The sequence below is a fragment of the Garra rufa genome, chromosome 21, assembly GCF_049309525.1.
Source record: "Garra rufa chromosome 21, GarRuf1.0, whole genome shotgun sequence".
Classification (NCBI taxonomy): Eukaryota; Metazoa; Chordata; class Actinopteri; order Cypriniformes; family Cyprinidae; genus Garra; species Garra rufa.
The window spans coordinates 18492335-18512501 of record NC_133381.1 but is presented as its reverse complement, the minus strand read 5'-3'; the positions used below and the strand labels follow the sequence as shown (position 1 = coordinate 18512501).

Here is a 20167-nt window from a genome sequence, read left to right as displayed (position 1 = left end):
TGAACAGAATGAGTATGTGTACATTTTCCTTATTTTGCCTAAATATCAGGGTTGGGGTCAATTCAGGAATGAACTCAACAATTCCAATTCAAAGAAGGAAATGGAATTGGAATTCAACAACAATTACAGGAAACAGAGTTGGAATTGAATTGGAATTACAGGGAGTGGAATTCAATTCAGGGAAATTCCACTGAATTCCGTTTATTGCTGTTTCTGAGCATTTATTTGTGATTGCATTTAGAGACATACATTTGAACTTTATTTATGATGCTTTACAAATACCAAGTAATGTATGAAATAAAGTTGATCAAATGCAAGTAAATAAAAATGAGAACTGTACATTATGTATTAATAATTGAATGACAGTGGTGATAAGTTTCTGGATTTAATTTATGTCTCAACTCACAAAAAATGAGTCATGTTCATTCATGTATTTCATTCACTTTTTATTGCATCAAATTATCATAATTTCCTGAAATTTGGCATGTGAAATGATCACGCTTAACATACTAAACACACAGTACTTTGTATTTCTTTTATATGTTTGTTGTTTATGTGATTTACAATAATTAATGTACTATAAAATATTAAGCAAATCAAGTCAAATTATTTTATTTAGCAATTTAAGTGGAATTTAGTGGAATTTATTTGATTTCAATTCTGTTTCCTGACATTCCAATTCAATTCCAATTCCATTTCCTGTCAGCTGCATGCAATTGCAATTGCAATTCCATTCCAGGAAGTGAATTGGAATTTACCATTCATTCTCAATTCAATTCATGAATGGCCCCAACCCTGCTAAATATCATATTTTTTTTCCATTTAGTACTGGCCTTCAGAAGCTACAGAAGATACTTACATGTTCCATAGAAGACAAAATAAGTTAAATTTACTCTAATCTTCAAATTCAAAAGGTTTCACCCCCAGCTCTTAATGCAGAATTTTTCCGTCTAAAGCATCAGTGAGTGTTTGAATCTTCTGTAATAGTTGAGTCCCTCAGTTGTCCTCAGTGTAAAAAGATGGATCTGAAAATCATACAGTCATTGTTGAAAAGGCTTCAAATACACAAAAATGAAGGACCTGAAGGATTATTTTTTCTGAAGAACAGCAGGCAATTTAACTGTTAAGGACAAACAAGGGGACTCATGAACAATTGTCACACAAAAAAAAAAAAAAAAAACGCAGCGATGAATCATTCAGATAACAACACAGTATTAAGAATCAAGTATGTAAACTTTTGAACAAGGTTGTTTTATAAATTCAACTATTTGCTCTTGTGGACTCTATGTAACCATCTTTTATGTCAAATATTTTATACCGGCCAGTACTAAAAAAAAAAAAAAAATTCTATGATCCCTCTTATTAACATTTTGAAGAATTTGCAAGGTGTATGTAAACTTCTGACTTCAAGATAGATAGATAGATATATTGATTGATTGACTGCTAGATAGAAAATAATGTTATCTGTTTCATATTTTTATGCATATGTTATGGCAATACAAATAATAATGGAAGCTAGATAGATAGATATTTAGAAATTTAGAATTGTTTCTCTGACAACTAGCTAAAATAAAATCGTTTTTATTTTATTTCAGTTAATGTTTGATTTTAATTAACGTGTGTTTTATGGTTTGATGTAAACGTCATGGAAATACAAATAATAAAAGAAGGCAATACGAATAATGGGATTAGATTTTTTAAATGCTTTTTATGTTATCTTAAATAATGTAACACTGCACTTTTGTTACACGAAATAATTGACTGTGTTGGGTGCTGCTTTGTAAATGCAGAGTGTCCTGCAGTTGCTCCAAGCGTCCGGTGGATGTCGCGTTAACTCCTGGAAATCCCACTTCCAACCTTTTGCTTGGAAGGGACACGCCGACACCACATTCAAAATGGCCTCTTTTAGCGACTGCGCTGGACGTGGATCAAAATGTGCATAAACAACACCGAGCCGTGGCTTTACTTTTCATCCTCAACGCTACAGGCTTCGGAGGGGCGATGTCATGAATGTAATGGACTGGCAGAATCGGCGGGGTACATAAGATGAGAGCTTGTTTTGCAGACAGCCCAGCCGAACCGGGGCGCCGCCGCCGCTACTGCTGCAGCAGGGCTTCATCTGCCTTTCTGAACCACCGACACCTCCAGTGAGATGGAAAGAGTGGAGGATGCTGCTGATGAGCCGGGACTCGCACCGTCTATCGATGTCAACGACAACCGGGAGGAGTACAAAGCACGCGTTTGCGGTTCAGACCCTGAAAGAAGACGGGAGGGTTCTGTTTACAGTTCGGCGTACGCGAATCCGGGCGGTGCTGGACTGCCGTCTCATTCCCCGGTAGTGGTTGGCTGCAGGGACGGAGTATTAAACGGGTTTCCCGGCAAGCTTGAGGTGGATATGGTGTGTCCGGATGGAGAGGGGGTTACAGGGACTTCCGAATCCGAGAGCTTGAATAAACCCGACAAAGGCTATTTAAAATCACAACTGAGGTCTGCAGTGTCGTTTATGGGTAAAAACTCGCCGGATATGAAGATGCCCAATGGAGATGTTACCCATGAGCACATGGATCATGATCAGACTCATTTAAGATGTTTGGATTATGCACATGCAGAAGGATTCAACAGGAAGGTGCCTGTTTTAGACAGAGGTGTGAAAGTGGGCAATGGAGGGTTGTTGATTGTGAACAGTTATGACACCCTGTCTCAAGTCCCGTTTAGAGCCTTGGGTGGCCTTCCTGCTCCCGAAAGCCGTGTCTTTGTTCATCAAAGCGACGGTGTCCTTTCCACAGGGAGGTCATGTGAAAGGATCAGCCGTGCCAGCGCTGGGAGCTCAGAGGAGGCCCGGCCCTGTGACCCGGATCCTGCGGACACCCTGTCAGACCTCAGTGCCAAGCTGTCCTTGTCTCCCCTGGCTGAAAACACCAGCGATTATACAGAGACAGACCCGAGCCCGGAGGAGGATTTCAGCGACACTGGTCCTCCTCCGCTCAGGCCCCAGAACCTCCGGACTAACCCTGGTCACACAGTCTCCCTCAGCTGTGATGCCACTCCTTTGAGCCCCGGGGATGATGGGTATTTTGGAGCAGAGGGCGGTGTGGACGAATGTCTCGGCTCTGTGAAAGCATTTGAGGGCGGCCGGCGACAGAGTGCTCCAGACAGGGTCACCGATGACACTGATGCCTCATCTGACCAGGCATTTGGCACTAAGAGACACGGCATTGCTGAGTTCCTAACCAGGTAGAGGCAGTTGTGTGCAAGTCTCTTAAGTTGCAATAAACCTCTTTTTGACCTTTTTACAGTGACCCATTCAGATTTCAACAAACAGTTAAAGCTTTTTGTATGTTTTTTTTTTTTTTTGCTAAATATTAGTTTATAGGACAGCATGCATGATATAATCAGGATAATTTCAGGGGTTTCTTTTTGTATTAGTTGATATACACTATCAATAAGAATGTCTTATCTGCACCAAGGATGCATTTACTATGCAACTATGCCCAATATTATTGCAATTTAAAATAATATAATAATTAATTTCTTTTTAAATATATTTTAAAATTAAATTTATTCCTGTGATGTCAAAGCTGAATCTTCAGCAGTCATTACTCCACTCTTTAGTGTCACATGATCTTTTAGAAATTATTTTAATATGATGATTTGATGCTCAAATAACATTTTTTATTACAAATGTTGAAAATATTTGCTAATGGTAATATTTTTGTGGAATATTAAATACACACACACACACACACACACACACACATATATATATATATATATATATATATATATATATATATATACAGTCAGATTTTTAATGCAAAAAGAAGTCTCTTCTGCTTACCAAGCCTGCATTTATATCCAGAATACAGCAAAAGCAGTAATATTGTGAAATGTTATATAAAAATCATTTTTAAAATAACTGATTTCTATTTAAATATATTTAAAAATGTAATTTATTCCTGTGATCAAAGCTAATTTTTCAGCATTATTTTTCCAGTGTTCAGTGTCACATGATCCTTCATAAATCATTGTCATATGCTATTAAATTTTTTTTTTGTTTATTCTTATTAATATTTAAAAAAGTTGAGTACATACTTTCCATTCTTTGAAGAATAGAAAGATCCAAAGATCAGCATTTATCTGAAATAAAAAGCTTTTGTAACATCATTCACTATATCATTCAAAAACTTTATCATTCAAAAGCTTAGATCTGTTTTTAGGGAAAGAAATGAATACTTTTATTTAGCAAGGATGGTTTAAATTGATTGAAGTTGACAATAAAAACATTTATAATGTTACAAAAGATTTCGATTTCAGATAAATACTGTTCTTCTGAACTTTCTATTCATCAAAGAAACCTGAAAAATTTTACTCAGCTGTTTTCAACATAATATTAACAATATTTAATGTTTAATGTAATGTATTAAAAAGATCAGGACACCGGAACATGATTTACCCACAGATTTACACAATCACCACATCTCCGACTAGATACTTAAAGCTTTTCTTGAATCGTCATTGAATTTAAGTTTGAAATATTGCTTTTATGCTTCATTTGAAGTGTTGAATTATCTGTTAAGGAGCGCTTTATTGTTTTAGAGCAAAAGTCACACTGCTGCATGCGTGACCAGGTAATGAATGACGAGCAATAACAGGTGCTTTGACTGCCACTCACTTGTGGCTTCTTTCTTCATAGACATGCTTCACAGCAGGTCTGAAGTGTGCTGTTTACTTTGAACACACTCCTTGTGTTATGTTTTCAGATGTTTGATGACGAGAAGCCGCTTTGCTTTATCAAAGTCAAACGTTTTGACATTGCAGTCTTACATGAAGCCAAAATTTTGCATCAGAAGCAAACCGCATGACATCAAACTGCATATCTGACTCGTTTCCGTTATGTTTGGGTTAAAATCCCCTTAATGCTCCAGTAATGCAATACCAGAGATCAGAGGGAGTCCTCTTCCCAGGAGCTACGGTCTCTACAAAGCCCTTCATAGACTTTTAGTCTGGAAAAAACACACACACGCACACTGAGGAATTTTAATGTCAGCTTTTATAAGTTGGGCTTCATGGTGTTTTGCTGCTGAGACCTTGTTTCTGCTCGCTCCGTATCTTCAGTTCCCTTTTTTTTTTTTTTTTTCTTCACAGGAACAAACTTCTCCTTTCCAACTGTACCATATCATGTCACACTTTCTCTTTGTCTGTATCCCTCACTATTGTGTCTGTCATTCTATCCGTCTTTCTCTCTCTCAGGACAGTATTGACCTGCCTCACTGGCTTTGTTATGTAATTAAGACAGCATTAGATTGATTGATTGTCCCGTCAGAAAACACGTTCAGAGATTTAATGAGCTCATCTCCACAGTGGGGCCTGCTCATTATCTGTGTGTTTGTGTAAAGGGCACCTGTGACTGTGGCTCAAGGCTTTATTTGCAGGATGCTGGTGCTGCTGTGTCACCGTGAGCACTTTTAAATCCCCTGTATTAAGCGTATTAATTCCTGCGACCTGCTCTGCTGAGCTGTCCAAGATCTTAATTCCCTATAGTCATAGTCTGAACTTAATGATTTTAATGGTTGTCATATTTTGGCTTCTTTATATCACAGGCTACAATGACTTAATGTGCAGTTTAAAAATCTCTCTCTTTTATTCTTATGATGAAATGATGTGGCGTATGTTTTTGAATAGTCACTCTTTTGGTCTCTCTTCCTGTCTGTCTGTCTTCAAAGGAGTTTGTTTTCCTGGAAGCCCAAAGAGTCAAGGGCCGCTGCATCCCACAGTGCTCCAGGATGGAAGCTGTTTGGGAAAATTCCACTGCGGGACAACCCTCCGAAAGACTCTAGAATCATACAACAGGTAAGAGAAGCGGTTTAAAAGAATGGCATTTCCAAAAATGAAAAATGTTTTTATTTACTCCCATTTTTTTTTTTTTAAATCTGTCTAATTTGCTTTTCTGTGGGCTGACGCATATATATATATATATCAGTTAGGGATCAGTTAAGACTTTTAATGTTTTTTTTTTAAAGAAGTCTATTGTGCGATTTATTTGATCAAAAATACAGAAAAAAAACAGTAATATTATGAAATATTGCAATTTGAAATAAGTTTTCTATTTTAATATACTTTAAAATATGATTTATTTCTGTGTTCAGTGCCACATTATCCTTCAGAAATCATTCTGATATGCTGACTTATTGTTAAAATTATCTGTGTTGGAAACAGGTTTTTTTTTCCATATTGTTTTGAAAACTGTGATTACTTTTTTCAGGATTCTTTGATGAATAAAAATTAAAAAGAGCAGCGTTTATTCAAAATAGAAATATTTTCTAACAATATGTGACCCTCAACCACAAACAAGTCATAAGGGTACATTTTTTTCTTGAAGTTGAGATTTATACATAATCTGAAAGCTGAATAATAAATAAATAAGCCATTGATGTATGGTTTGTCAGGAAAAGACAATATTTGGCTGAGATGCAACAATTAAAGTTGTCCAAATGAAGTTCTGAACAATGCATATTACTAATCAAAAATTAATTTTTTATGTATTTACAGTAGGAAATTTACAAAATATCCTAATGGAACATAATCTTTACTTAATATCCTTATGATTTTTGGCATAAAAGAAAAATCGATAATTTTGGCCTATAAATGTATTTTTGGTTATTGCTACAAGTATACCCGTACTACTTATGACTGGTCACATATAAGTCTTTATTATCACTTTTTTTTATCAAATTAATAAATCCTTGCTGAATAAAAGTATTAATTCCTTTCAAAGAAAGAAAGAAAAAACATGTACTGACCCCAAACTTTGAACACTAGTGTATATTGTTGCAAAAGATATTTTGAATAAATGCTGTCCAAAGAATCCTGAAAAAAGTATTGCAGGTTCTAAAAAATAGTAAGCAGCACAACGGTTTCCAACATTGATAATAAATCAGCATATTAGAATGATTTCTGAAGGATCATGTGACAATGAAGAATGAAGTAATGATGCTGAAAATTCAGCTTTGCGTCACAGGAATAAATTCTGTTTTAAAGTATATTTAAATAGAAAACCGCTATTTTAAATTGCAATAATATTGTACAATATTACAATTTTTTCAGTATTTTTAATCAAATAAACAGCCTTGATGAGCAGAAAATATTTCTTTAACAAACGTAAACAAATCTTACTCATCCCAAACTTTTGAACAGGAGTGTATTTATAAGCAAATACACACATTTATAGAAATCATGACTATTTTCCTTTTTTGTTTTCTTAAAAAGAGTGCATAACCCAAGAAACAGTACCACAGTTTCCATGACTGGAAACATTGAAGTTCATACCCTTATTTGTGCAGAGAAAAGTTAGCAAGGGAAAGCAGTATTTGCAGAAGCGGGTTAGGGAGAGAGCAAGAAAGCAAAAGAGGAGGAAGAGAAACTAAGAGAGACAGAGTCAGTGAAATAAAGAAGGATTGAGATTACTGCTGGAAACTCTGCGTCATTTTGTGTGTCAGCCAGGAGAGACAAGTGTGTGTGGGGCAAGCGTGGGCTTTATGTGTGTGTGTGCATGCAGCTGTCTTTACTCTTCCCCTTCAGTAAGTGATGACTGAGCCTGTGTTTTCAGCTCTGGATTTGCACTCAGTTCACCACACTCTACACTCTGCAGGTGTCTCTCTGTATTCCAGAGAGAGAGAGACCTCCGATAAACTCTTACACGGAGGCTTGTGTCTCACAAATCTTAAACTTATGTTACAAATCATCCTCTCCTTAAAAGAAAAATGTTTCTTACTTGTACATAACATTTAAACATTTTCAGTTAACAAAATTGCTTGCTGACCTTGTCTGTGCAGTTATATCCTTTAACCTTTTAACATCATGGCCATGTGATGTGTTTTAACATCATGGTCACATAAAGCTGGTAATACTTCACAGAAAATATGCAAGGATGGCTTTTTTGCAAAGTCTGACTAATAGACCTAGTTGAAAAGTTTGTGGCTTTGTCCAGTTTGTATACACATAAATTAAACTACATCTAGCCTTGGTGTTTGTGAAACTTGTAAATGTTTCTCTGTTTGACCATGTGTTGGAGTCATGCTGTTTGTGCTTCAGTTATTATATGGGTTTAACATTAAGGCCATTGCCTTTGGGCCTTTTCCTCATAGCATGTGGGAATCTCATGACGGAATTCTTCCTCCCGTCACGTCTCCTCCGGATCCATGTGGCAGCTGAGAAATTCTAGACACAGATCTGCTGTAATCTCATAATGACTACTTTCTTTCCTTTTTTTTTTTTTTTTTGTTTAAAGGAGTTTGAGTCCAGGGCGGGACCTGCCGCAGGACCACCCCCTCACCCTCAGCCAACGAGACGCAAGAATCTGGAGTTTGAGCCTTTGTCCACCACCGCTCTCATTCTGGAAGACAGACCTGCGTAAGTGTGAAGTGTGAACTACAACGCCCATAATGCACTGCTGAATGTGCTGTGCAAGCTTCCATTTAATCAAATATTTACCCAAATTCCCTGGGCACTGCTGGTGAAACACAAGCTGTCACACCAAATGTGTGCATATAAACCTGAAGAGCAGGTTTTATTGTTCCAAAATTCTTATAATGTGCAGCTGGACAGTGTTTGCTTTGCTTATGTTGATAATTGAAAACTGGCTTTTTGTATAATTAGTGTTGAACTCTGTAAGGTGTAACCAGGCAAATTTAACAGGCAGAGTGAAATCCGATGATTCTGAACTAAAGATGAACCACATATTCAGGATTGGGATAACCAAATATAATAATTCAAATGGTTAGTTCATCCAAAAATGAGAAATCTGTCCTCATTCCAAACCTGTAAGACCTTTGTTCATCATCAAAACACAAATTAAGATATTTTTGATGAAATCTAAATGCTTTCTGACCCTCCATAGACAGCAATGCAAAACCACCTACAAGGCCAGGAAAGGTAATAAGAACATTGTTAAAATAGTGCATGGGACATCAGTGGTTCAACTGTAATTTAATGAAGCTACGAGAATATTTTTTGTGTTCCAAAAAATTTTTTTTGTGTGTAAACAAAACAGAAATATTGAATTTATTCAACCATTTCTTCTCTTCCGTCCACACGCACACATGGTACTTTTATTAACGTGCATCGAAGGCTGATACAGAAGAGAAGAAATTGTTAAATAAAGTTGTTTGTTTTCTACCTCATAAAATTATGGTTGAACCACTGATGTCACATGGACTATTTTGACGATGTCCTTACTACCTTACTTGGACTTGAACGTGTCAGTTCCGTTGCTGTTCATGCAGGGTCAGAAAGCTCTCGGATTTCATCAGAAATATCTTAATTTGTGTTCCGAAGATGAATGAAGGTCTTATGGGTTTGGAACAACATGAAGGTGACTAATGAATGACTTTTGAATGAATTAATTTTCATTTTTGGTGAACTAAATCTTTAAGAATGAACAATTTAAAAAGCCCACATCACTATTCTGAATATTGACTTAAATATGTAAGGTGGTAATATCCCTACTCTGAACGCACTGTCCATAGAAAATGTACAAAGAACTTCATCAACATGAATTTAGCCCTCTGAAGGACCGTAAACTTTCCTCTTAATCCATGTCTGTTTTAGTCTTTATTTCATTCCTCTGAGTTAAGGATTTGGCCTAAATTTAAAACCCAAAAACAACTGACATACTGGAGTTGTACCAATGAAAACATGGACAGAAAGTTCCAGTTATTTATAACAGATGGCCAGATTTTGTGTAAAGCAGAGATTGTCACTTGTCTTCTGTTTTTAGTTTTATGCAACAGTTTTGTGGTTAGCTTGAAGCTGAAGTATTTTCTCTTCTTTTGTGTATGACACAGCAACATAAGCACTCATAAGTTTGGGGTAGGGCTATTAATTTGCCATACCAGTGGTAGACAGGAAATGTTTGTAAAACTCATTACAGTCATTATTTTTGCAATTCTGTTTTGTGTTGATAGTGGTACAAAATTACATTTTTTTTTTCTGTTTTAACAAAATGCTGTTCTTTTTGAATTTCCATCACAGTCTCCACAAAAAAAGCATCTATTAAGCAGCTAAACCAAAACTGTTTTCAACATTGATAATTATCAGAAATGTTTCTTCAGCACCAAATCTGCATATAACATGATTGATTTCTGAAGGATCATGTGACACATTGAAGCCTTTAGTGGCCCAATGGTTGCTGAAAATTCAGATTTGCCATCACAGGAATAAATTCCACTTTAAAATTCTATTTTAATAATTTTTCACAATATCACTTTTTGTAAGGGATGTAATGGTATATTATCAATATTGTGGTATTGCAATAGCAAAACTGTCTCGATATGAAACGATAGGTCTTCCAGGCAAAAAGTGTGGTTTTTAAAATATATTTAAATTTCTTATTCTAACATAAAAGGTATTTAAAGTTGTGTTTTGGGCCATTATGCCTTGGCACAGTATCTGTCAAATTAACTAAAACTGGAAACACAATATGGCTTAATCCCTTCAAGTCTGTTTTCGCTGCATGTTTCAAAGTGAAGTGCACACTTTGTTCAGGTGATCAGCTCGCCTTAAAACAGCAGTGAATGCAGTGAACTTGTTTATTGCATGTGCTGTGAGTATAGCACGTGTTTTGGGAATGCAACGGCCACCAGTTATGCTTTATTTTCGCGACAGATAATTACAGCATTTTACTACATTTTTAGTAAGACGTAAGCCAATATATGGCTGCTACTTTCATAAGATATAAAGATATACTTTAATAACAATAATATGAAGTTGTTGTTGTTGTTGTTGTTATTATTTTTATTATTATTGTTGTTATTATTATTATATTCTAATTAGTTTGGCTTCCCAAAACACCAGTGTGAATGTAGTTTAGACTGAGACAGTATAACACAAATAAAAAGAGGGTTGAGTCCCCTTTAAAGTTCAGTTTAAGTTAAGTTTTCTTTGTTAAGAACATGGGTTGAAGCTTTTAATTTTTAAATCTCAGAGCGCATTAGAATAATTTAACTTTACAATGTACAATTTCTTTTTAATTTTTTTTCCAATTCTTCATTTGTCTTTTTTTATATTGCAATAATATCATATTGTGGACTTCATATCATATTTTTGTATTGTGAGATTTTGAATATCATTACATCCCTACGTTTTGTATTGTACGTTTTATCTAATAAAAGCAGCCTTGAGACTTCTTTCAAAAACGTAAAAAAAAAAAAAAATCTCACTATCCCCAAACTTTTGAACAGTAGTATATATTTGGGTAAAGGGTCTTTAAGATGCACACATTCAAATACTTGTTGTATTTTTAGGAACCTGCCAGCTAAATCAGAAGAGGAATCTCAGAGACACCGGCAGGAATACAGTGAGATGGTTGCGGGGGCCAAGAGAAGGGGTGAGTAACGTGTGTCTCGTTGAGCATTTGCGATGATAATGATGTTTGACACTTGATCTGTTGGCCATACGCCCCTGTATGTTAGCACACAGCTGCCCCTCTCAATGCCTATCCACACACACACACACACACACACACACACACACACGCACACAACATTTTCTCTTTTTTTACTTAGAGATGAAAGAGGCACAGAAGAAAAAACGTCAAATGAAGGAGCGATACCGACAGGAGGAGAACATCGCCAATGCCATGGTGATCTGGAACACCGAAGTCCTGCCTAATTGGGAAAGCATGTAAGCGTCCCATTCATATATCCATCCATTTTGCACAAAAAGTGTGTTTATTTATGTCTTTTAATGATGTGCTGTGTTGCCATGACAAAGGCGTAACACACGGCGCGTACGTGACCTTTGGTGGCAGGGCGTCCCGCCCAGCGTCCGCGGGAAGGTCTGGAGCCTCGCCATCGGGAATGAGCTTAACATCACCCCAGGTAACTATGGCAACTGCTGCACTCCTCACATTTGGTTAGTCTTGATCATCTGTGGCCCTCTGCCTCTGTGTAACATCAATCTGACACAAACACACACAGATTGTGTCCAGATGAACTGTGTTGACAAGGAAGCAGCTGTTGCTTTTGTCACAGCAATTGTGCGTGTGTGTGTGTGTGTGTGTGTGTGTGTGTGTGTGTGTGTGTGTGTGTGTGTGTGTGTGTTTTAGAGCTGTATGAGATCTTCCTGTCCAGAGCCAAAGAGAAGTGGAGGAGCTTCAGTGAGACGAGTTCGGTCAATGAAAATGAAGGTCTGTTTGTTCGTTTTGCCCTTGTCTGCAAACTAAACTACATCAAAGAGTAAAGTAACTAAACAATCTTATCCTTGAAATTGAAAGTGAAGCCAGACTGAGGTGATTAAAAGTGTGTTTACATTTCAGTGTTTGTTGATGGTGTCAGTTGCATGGTTTCTATTAACAGCTTCCTGAATTGCATCACATGAAATCAATAAAACAGATAAGAACTTTTCTTATCTACTCTGACATGTGACTGGATGATACAAAGAATATTTACAACATATTTATGATAATGCTGGTGTAAAGTGAATACTATAAAGATTTGAATAAGCTCTTTGAAAGCCATTAAATAGTTTTGTATCCTTTCTTATCTCATGATTTACAAGTATCAAGTCTGAGAGCATTAAGATGAAGATGTTTTATTAACATCTCTGAATTAATCTTTAGTAGCTAAGATAGAGTTGGTGCTTCCACAAAAATGTTAAGCGGCACAACTGTTTTCAGCATTGATAATAAGAAGAAATGGGTAACACTTTACAATAAGGTGTCATTTGTTAACATCAATGTGTTAACTAACATGAATGAACAATGAACAATACATTTATTACACTATTTATTAATTTTTGTTAATGTGATTTAAAAAGAGTTGTTCATTGTTAGTTTACCGTGCATTAACTAATGTTAACAAACAACTTGTGATTTTAATAATGCATTAGTAAATGCTGAAATTAACATTAACTAAGAATAAGAAATGCTGTAGAAGTATTGCTTAATCTTAATTCATGTTAACTATTGAACCTTATTGTAAAGTGTTACCAAGAAATGTTTTTGGGCAACATTTGAGCATATTAGAATGATTTCTGAAGGGCTGTGTGACACTGAAGACTATCGCAAGAATAATTACATTACAGATATTTTAAATTGCACAAATATTTCCCATTATTACTGTTTTTTTATTGTATTTTTGATCAAATAAATGCAGGCTTAGTGAAAATAAGAGTAGTATTTAAAAAAATACTAGTTTTTGAACAGTAAGATTTCAGTAAGTCTCTTCTGCTCACCAAGCCTGTATTTATTTGATCAAAAGTATAGCAAATTAAACAGTAAAATGTTAAAATATTTTTACTATTTAAAATAACTGTTTTCTATTTAAATATATAAATAAGTGTAATTTATTCCTGTGATTTCAAAGCTATATTTTTAGCATCATTACTCCAGTCAGGTGGTCCTTCAGAAATCATTCTAATATTCTGATTTGCTGCCCAAAAAACTTTACTGAAAATTTCTTCAGGTTTCTTTGATGAAAAGACAATTCAGAAGAACAGCATTTATCTGAATTAGAAATGTTTTGTAACATTATAGATGTCTTTACGTCACTTTTTACCCCCGCCCCCCTCTTGAATTTCAGATAAATGCTCTTAGATCTTCAGATCTTTAAATTCATCACAGAATCCTGAAAAATGTACTTAACTGTTTTAAACATGAATAATAATAATAAATGTTTCTTGAACCCCAAATCAGAATATAAGAATGATTTCAAAAGGATCATGTGACACTGAAGACTGGAGTAATGATGCTGAAAATCTATCTTTGATCACAGGAATAAATTACATAAAATATATTCAAATAGAAAGCAGTTATTTCAAATGGTAAAAATATTTCAAAATTGTACTGTCTGTGCTGTACTTTGGATCGAATAAATGCAGGCTTGGTGAGCTCAACAGACTTCAACTGTTCAAAAAAAATAGTAGTGTAAATCTTACCGAATCCAAACTTTTGAACAGTAGTGGAAGTGGCTAAATATTGCTCTTTTGTAGCTTAAGATTACTTCTAGTTTTGCTTCTCTGACAGGGGGAAAAAACATTTATCAGTTACCTTCACATTTATTCATTTTGCAGGTGCTATTGCCTAAAGCAACAAAAACATACTTCAAGCTATTTCAGAGCAAATCCATAAAGATTACAATTTGTCAAAAGGGTGAAAAATATAGATTTTGTTCAGCTCTGTCAACCAGCTGTAGCCTGACTGATGACTTCATCTGGTTTTAATTGATTAGATTGTGGTGTGTCGCTGGCAGACAGAGAGTCAAGTCTGGATTTAATCAAGCTTGATATTTCCAGAACTTTCCCCTCTCTCTACATATTCCAGAAGGTAAGAACAGGTGTTTTGCTACTCCAATTAATTTAGTTTTTTTTTGTCTATTTTTGTTTCCATCATGAAGTATTTGTCTCTCTCGCTTTCCATCAGGGTGGACCATATCATGATATATTGCACAGTGTGTTGGGGGCGTACACCTGTTATAGACCTGATGTAGGCTATGTAAGTACCATCCTGGATGACATAGATGAATCATCTCAGTTCAGGGATGTCCTTCATTGACGGTATGACTTGTATGTGGCGTGTTTTAGGTTCAGGGGATGTCCTTCATTGCTGCTGTTCTAATTCTGAATTTGGAGGAAGCCGATGCCTTCATTGCCTTTGCCAACCTCCTTAACAAACCATGCCAGATGGCCTTCTTCAGAGTGGACCATGACCTGGTACACACATGCACTCTCTCTTCATCAAACATATTTGTTACAGCACCTACATTTAGGCTTAAAATAGAGGGAGCGTTATGTCTGCGCTTGCAGTCAGCATTTATTCCAACCATCTGTTGACCCACTTATAGAGATTTTATTAGCCAGACAAACTCTTGAGTAAAAAAACTCTAAACCAAGAACTCCCAAAAGTCTTGATCTGCTGACGAACTTTCCTTTTATCTTACACACTCAATGTTTTGCTTTTGATCATGCGTTTGTTTAAGTTGGAGTCGTGTTCTGTACTGAAGCGATACTTTGTTTTTCTCTCTAGATGCTGAAGTATTTTGCAGCGTTTGAGGTGTTTTTTGAGGAGAACCTTCCCAGACTATTCCAGCACTTTCAGAACAACAGCTTGACGCCTGACTTTTACCTCATAGACTGGTAAATCTGCTCTTAAAATCTCTCTTCCTGCTGTTTGTTCGTTCCTCTCCTCTCTGTGTTCCTTTCCTTGTTTTGAAATCAGAGAGGAGAGATTCGTGAGTAATGTTTTCCTGCGGTAGCTCTTTATCTCCCTCTAGGGGTGCTTTTATGTTCTCTCCTGTGAGGGGAAATTCATTCATGTTTCTTTTAAGTAAAGGAAGCCTTAGGCAAGTTTAGGATGGCTGAATATAATTAATAGTGTTGGAAAACAAGAACCGGTTCCTTTTAATGTTTTTAATACTGGAAAAAACTAGACAAGTGCAGTCTGATTCCCAAACGAATGACTGTTATGTTGTATTTATAGTTAGTGGTTGAAGATGCACATTATTAGTTTTGCCAGGAGTATGTTTAGTGTTAGTATTGTAGCTAAATATATACACTAGCGTTCAAAAGTTTAGGGTCGGTTTGTTATGTTTTTGAAAGTAAAATACAGTAAAAACAGTGATATTGTGAAATTATTATCTTAAAATAAAAACAAAAAATCATTTACTCATGTGATGGCAAAGCGTAATTTCCAGCAGCCATTTCTTAATTTTTCAGTGTCACATGATTCTTTATAAATCATTCTAATATGCTAGATATTATTTCAAATATCTGTCTGTTGCACTTTAACAGTTAGCTGCTTATTGTTTTATTGATACATTTTTTCATGATTGTTTAATGAACAGAAAGTTAAAAAAATCTTTTGTGACAAAAAATTGAGAAAAAAAATTAAACTGTAGTGTAGTTAAAGGGATAATTCACCCTGAAATGAAAATTACCCCAAGCCATCCTAGGTGTATATGATTTTGTTCTTTCAGACAAATACAATTAGAGTTATATTTTAAGTGTTCTGGCTTTTCCAAGCTTTATAATGGCAGTGAATGGCTGTTGAAATTTTGAAGTCCAACAAAGTGTGTCCATCCATCATAAAGTACTCCACACGGCTCTGGAGAGTTAATAAAGGCCTTCTGAAGCAAATCAATGTTTGTGTAAGAAAAATATCTGTATTTTAAACTTTAAATCGTAATCTCTAGCTTGTGCTAACTGTCAAACACATTTTATATGCTAGAATCGCGAGTTTTCAGCAGAGGAAAACCAGTCTCCTTTTGTTTTATATTTAAATCCTCCGACATTTTTCTTTACAAATCCTTCTACTTCTAATTTGTGACTGGTGTTTTGTTTTATTACACCAATCTCTTGTGAACGCTTGTAAGACAGTTAGCAAAAGCTTATGGTTTACGCATCAATTCGCTTCGCTTTATTAACCCCCCTGGATGATGATGGATGGATGCACTTTTTTGGACTTCAAAATCTCAACACCAATTCACTAACTCTAATTGTATTCGTCTGAAAGAAGAAAGTCATATACATCTAGGATGGCTTGAGGGTGAGTAAATCATAGGGTCATTTTCCTTTTTGGGTGAGCTATCCCTTTAAGGCTAGCAACCGGATTACATTTATGCTGCCTCTAAAAACACTTTAATTTCAAAATTGAATATATTATACTAACATACTGTATTTAATATTTCTTTCTCAAAACAGTGGAATGAGTTGTTAATTGAACCTTTTAATAATTGTTAAATTCCTTACACAGAGAGCATTTGTACCACTTCAGGCAAAATTCTCTCTTACCACTTTTATCTGTCCGGCTCTTAGGATCTTCACTCTGTACAGCAAGTCATTACCGCTAGACGTGGCATGCCGTGTTTGGGATGTGTTTTGCCGAGATGGAGAGGAAGCGTTATTCCGGACAGGACTGGGAATTCTGAGGCTGTACCAAGATGTTCTACTGCAGATGGATTTCATCCATAGTGCACAGTTCCTTTCCCGGCTGCCTGAAAACACTCCTGCACATGCACTCTTCTCCTGCATTGCAAACACACAGATGATCAGTAACAACCGCCGGTGGAACCAGGTAAGAACTACACACATTTAGTGAAATACACACATTATTAATGGCCATGATAGTGGAAATGATGACATAATTGTGAGACAGTTTATTTTTAATTAATTAAGGGTTCAAGCACATATCGCTGAAACCCTATTGTAATTGTTATAATGGCCAAGGATTAGCAATCTCCATGTAAAACTGATTGTGCAAACCAAACCATAAGTCATAGAGACTTGAAACTTGGAGGGATGGTAGTACTCTCATTACCTACAATGTCACCAAGGCTCACCCCAATCGGCCTTACGAGGGCACTACAGCGATCAAAAATACAAAATCAGATTCATTGTGAACCTGGCGAAATGTCTGTTTTATTAGATTTTTTTTTTAAACTACTTTTGCAAACTAGTCCTAGGTTTTTCGCCTGATTGGAACCAAACTTTCTACTCTGTAGAGTGAATATCAGTAATTATCAACAAAAAGAAATTACTTTCGACTCACTGTCATAAAGGGACACCAAAACGATCAGAAGGGGCAGGGCCACTTTTAGTAAAATGCCTATAACTCCTAAATGGAATGAGATATCCTCGCCATAACACGCATGTAAGAGCTCAAGCTGAGGTAACAGGAAAAACATTGGGTAGCTTGGCCACTTGGTGGTGCTATAAGAGGGAAAAAACATAAAAATGGCTATAACTACACAACCATTTGTCCTATCAACATGAGAATCGCTGTGTAAGTTCTTGGTCCAAAGTGCCACAAGTATCTATGAGGAGATTTGGGTGTCTTGATGGTTTGAGCACCTATTAGACAAGGTTTGGAGGCCGATTGGAACTTAACTTTGAAAGAAATTGGCCACTGGGGGCCGATATTGCGTTTTTTTTTAAGGGATTGTACATTGCACAGTTTTCACACATATACACTATTCATATCATATGATAGAACTCCTCATTTCAAACAACCTGGTCTCTAGAACCACTGACGACAATCGAAACATTTGTTAAATGATTGAGAAAATGTAACCAAAAACAACTTTTGTGAACTAGTCCTAGGTTTTTTACTCATTCTGGTAAAACCCACTGCAGTGCAATTCTCTGGACTCTCTAGTTTAATAATTATCAAAATAAATGTTGAAATGTACCCTTTGTGAAGTTATAATGGGGTTGTTTAGAAAAGGAGCCTGTCTGAATTTACCCAAAATCCTATAAAGCCTAAAGGACAACTCAAAACTTCACGAAACCTGTTGAGCACATGCAACAGGTGATTGTAAACAAGCATGCAAAGTTTTAAGAAGATCGGACAGTCATAATCTTTTAAAAAACATTATATTTTAATGGTAAATTACCGGGATTTGCAAAAAATGCTTACAAGTTACAAGTTTGCTAAATAATGTCTTTTTTAATATGTGCTTAAATTCTTTTAAGCTTTAAAAAGTGTTAAAACCCCGGTAATCGCGGCTTGCAGCTATATTTAGATCTTAATATTGAAATATAACTTTTTGTTTTGTGATTTCAAGCAACATATTCCATATTTATATGATGGTTCAATAGTAAACCAATAAAATCAAATAATAAAGGGATGTTAACAAGTGTCTAAGTCCGTTTTAATGCAATCTTCATACAACATTAAGAAAACGCTTGTTTTAATCAAAATAAAGTCTAAAGTTGAAGAAACTTCAATTGTCTTCCTTTCTTTTTTCCTCCTGCAGGTCTTTTCTGCTCTTAAAGACGGACTCAAAGAAACTGACAAAAGCAGCAGCAGCAACAGTCCTAGTCCTGCCTTAAGAAGCTAACAGCTGACTTTGTCCCAGAGGAAGTGATGATATTTCTGAAACTCTGAAGAGATGGCGGTTATCACTCAGCACTTTGACCTCTGCAGTGTGCCTGAGGGGGACCCGAACGTCTGAGGGACAACTCAGACTCATCCCTGATGTGCTGATTGTCCTGTTTTGAAGAATCTCCTAATGAACCTGTGTCCTGTGGAAGGGACTTTTCTTCACTTGCGCTCGCGAGCGTTTATGCGTGTGTTCGTGTAAGAATGAGCCCAAGAATAAGAGAATTGTGAGTCAGGTGACTGTATAATGTGCCAACTTTGTCAATGTTACTTTTGTAATGTTGTGACTATAAGAAAACAAACTAATCAGAAGCGTTTACACACAAACAAACACATACACATATACATTCAGAGGTCAGTGCCACATTATTTGAACACTCCTTTGGTTGATGTGAACCAGCGGTAGGCCCTCTGTTGTACGTACACACACACACACACACACACATTATATAAACCTGCAGTAGCCTTTCATTAGCACATACCAAATCTGTTGTTAATGTGTTTAAGCTGTTTCTCTCCATTTATCTGAATTCAACTTGTTTGCTAACATATTTGTCTCTGACAGCAGGAGCCATTCTGTGAGCATCCTCAGTATGTCCCAAAAACACACAGACCTAGAGTCAAAATTAATAGAAGAGCATATAACAATTTCTATAAGCAGGTGCTGTCAGATATTAGCACTCCAGATTTTATGCTTCACTTATAAAAATGATCAGATACATTCATTTAAGTAAAAGGTATGAACACACTTATATAACACATGTACACACTAACCAACCAGCAGCAAACAAAATCAGCTTTTAGCCCTTGCACCTTCTACTACACTCCAAATGAATGAACCTCAACATTTCCAGATTTTTTTTTGCAGTTATTTAATGTCTGTTGCTTTGTTTTTAATTTAAGGTTTCTCTTGCGTTTTCCCTTTTTTATTTCCCTCACTGTTGTACAGTTTTCTTACGTATTGGTTGTTAATGTACATTTCTGGTTTGAGGGCTCTAGTATAGATGTGGAAAAATCCCAGTATTGGAGACCTGCTGTCTTCCTGTCTTTTTATTTTAAACAACGTCTTGTAAAATTTTATGTTGCTTAGAAGTTTATTAGAAGGTGCAAACCAGACATGGGGTCAGCATGTCTTTGAAGAGTGCCATTTGCAGATCATTGGAAATGTATTTAAAAAATTTGCTGCTTGATGAGAGGTTTATGGTCCACTGTGCCCCAGAGTCATTGTTTTTAAACATTAAATATAAATGAAATACTGCTAAAGAAAAGGTATGTTCTCTTGCTAGCTCTGTATAC

General features: G+C 36.0%; 1 protein-coding gene across 1 annotated transcript; it reads left to right on the top strand.

Annotated features, from left to right (window-relative positions):
- Positions 1-1856: 1856 nt before the first annotated feature.
- tbc1d12a (TBC1 domain family, member 12a) lies at positions 1857-19121 on the top strand. The gene is made up of 13 exons (XM_073826700.1): positions 1857-3234; positions 5724-5850; positions 8288-8409; positions 11301-11383; positions 11562-11679; positions 11770-11876; positions 12104-12184; positions 14226-14320; positions 14417-14488; positions 14578-14706; positions 15020-15129; positions 16807-17065; positions 18747-19121. Exons 1-13 carry the CDS (start codon positions 2153-2155, stop codon positions 18828-18830), a joined length of 2469 nt encoding a protein of 822 aa, XP_073682801.1. The 5' UTR covers positions 1857-2152; the 3' UTR covers positions 18831-19121.
- The last annotated feature ends 1046 nt before the right edge of the window (positions 19122-20167 follow it).

Excerpts from the sequence above, each read along its gene's own strand:
- tbc1d12a (XM_073826700.1), top strand. The coding sequence starts at position 2,153 with ATGGAAAGAGTGGAGGATGCTGCTGATGAGCCGGGACTCGCACCGTCT. Across the intron at positions 3,235-5,723 it reads ATTGCTGAGTTCCTAACCAG|GAGTTTGTTTTCCTGGAAGC; the intron begins GTAGAGGCAGTT and ends CTGTCTTCAAAG. Across the intron at positions 14,707-15,019 it reads TCAGAGTGGACCATGACCTG|ATGCTGAAGTATTTTGCAGC; the intron begins GTACACACATGC and ends TTTTCTCTCTAG.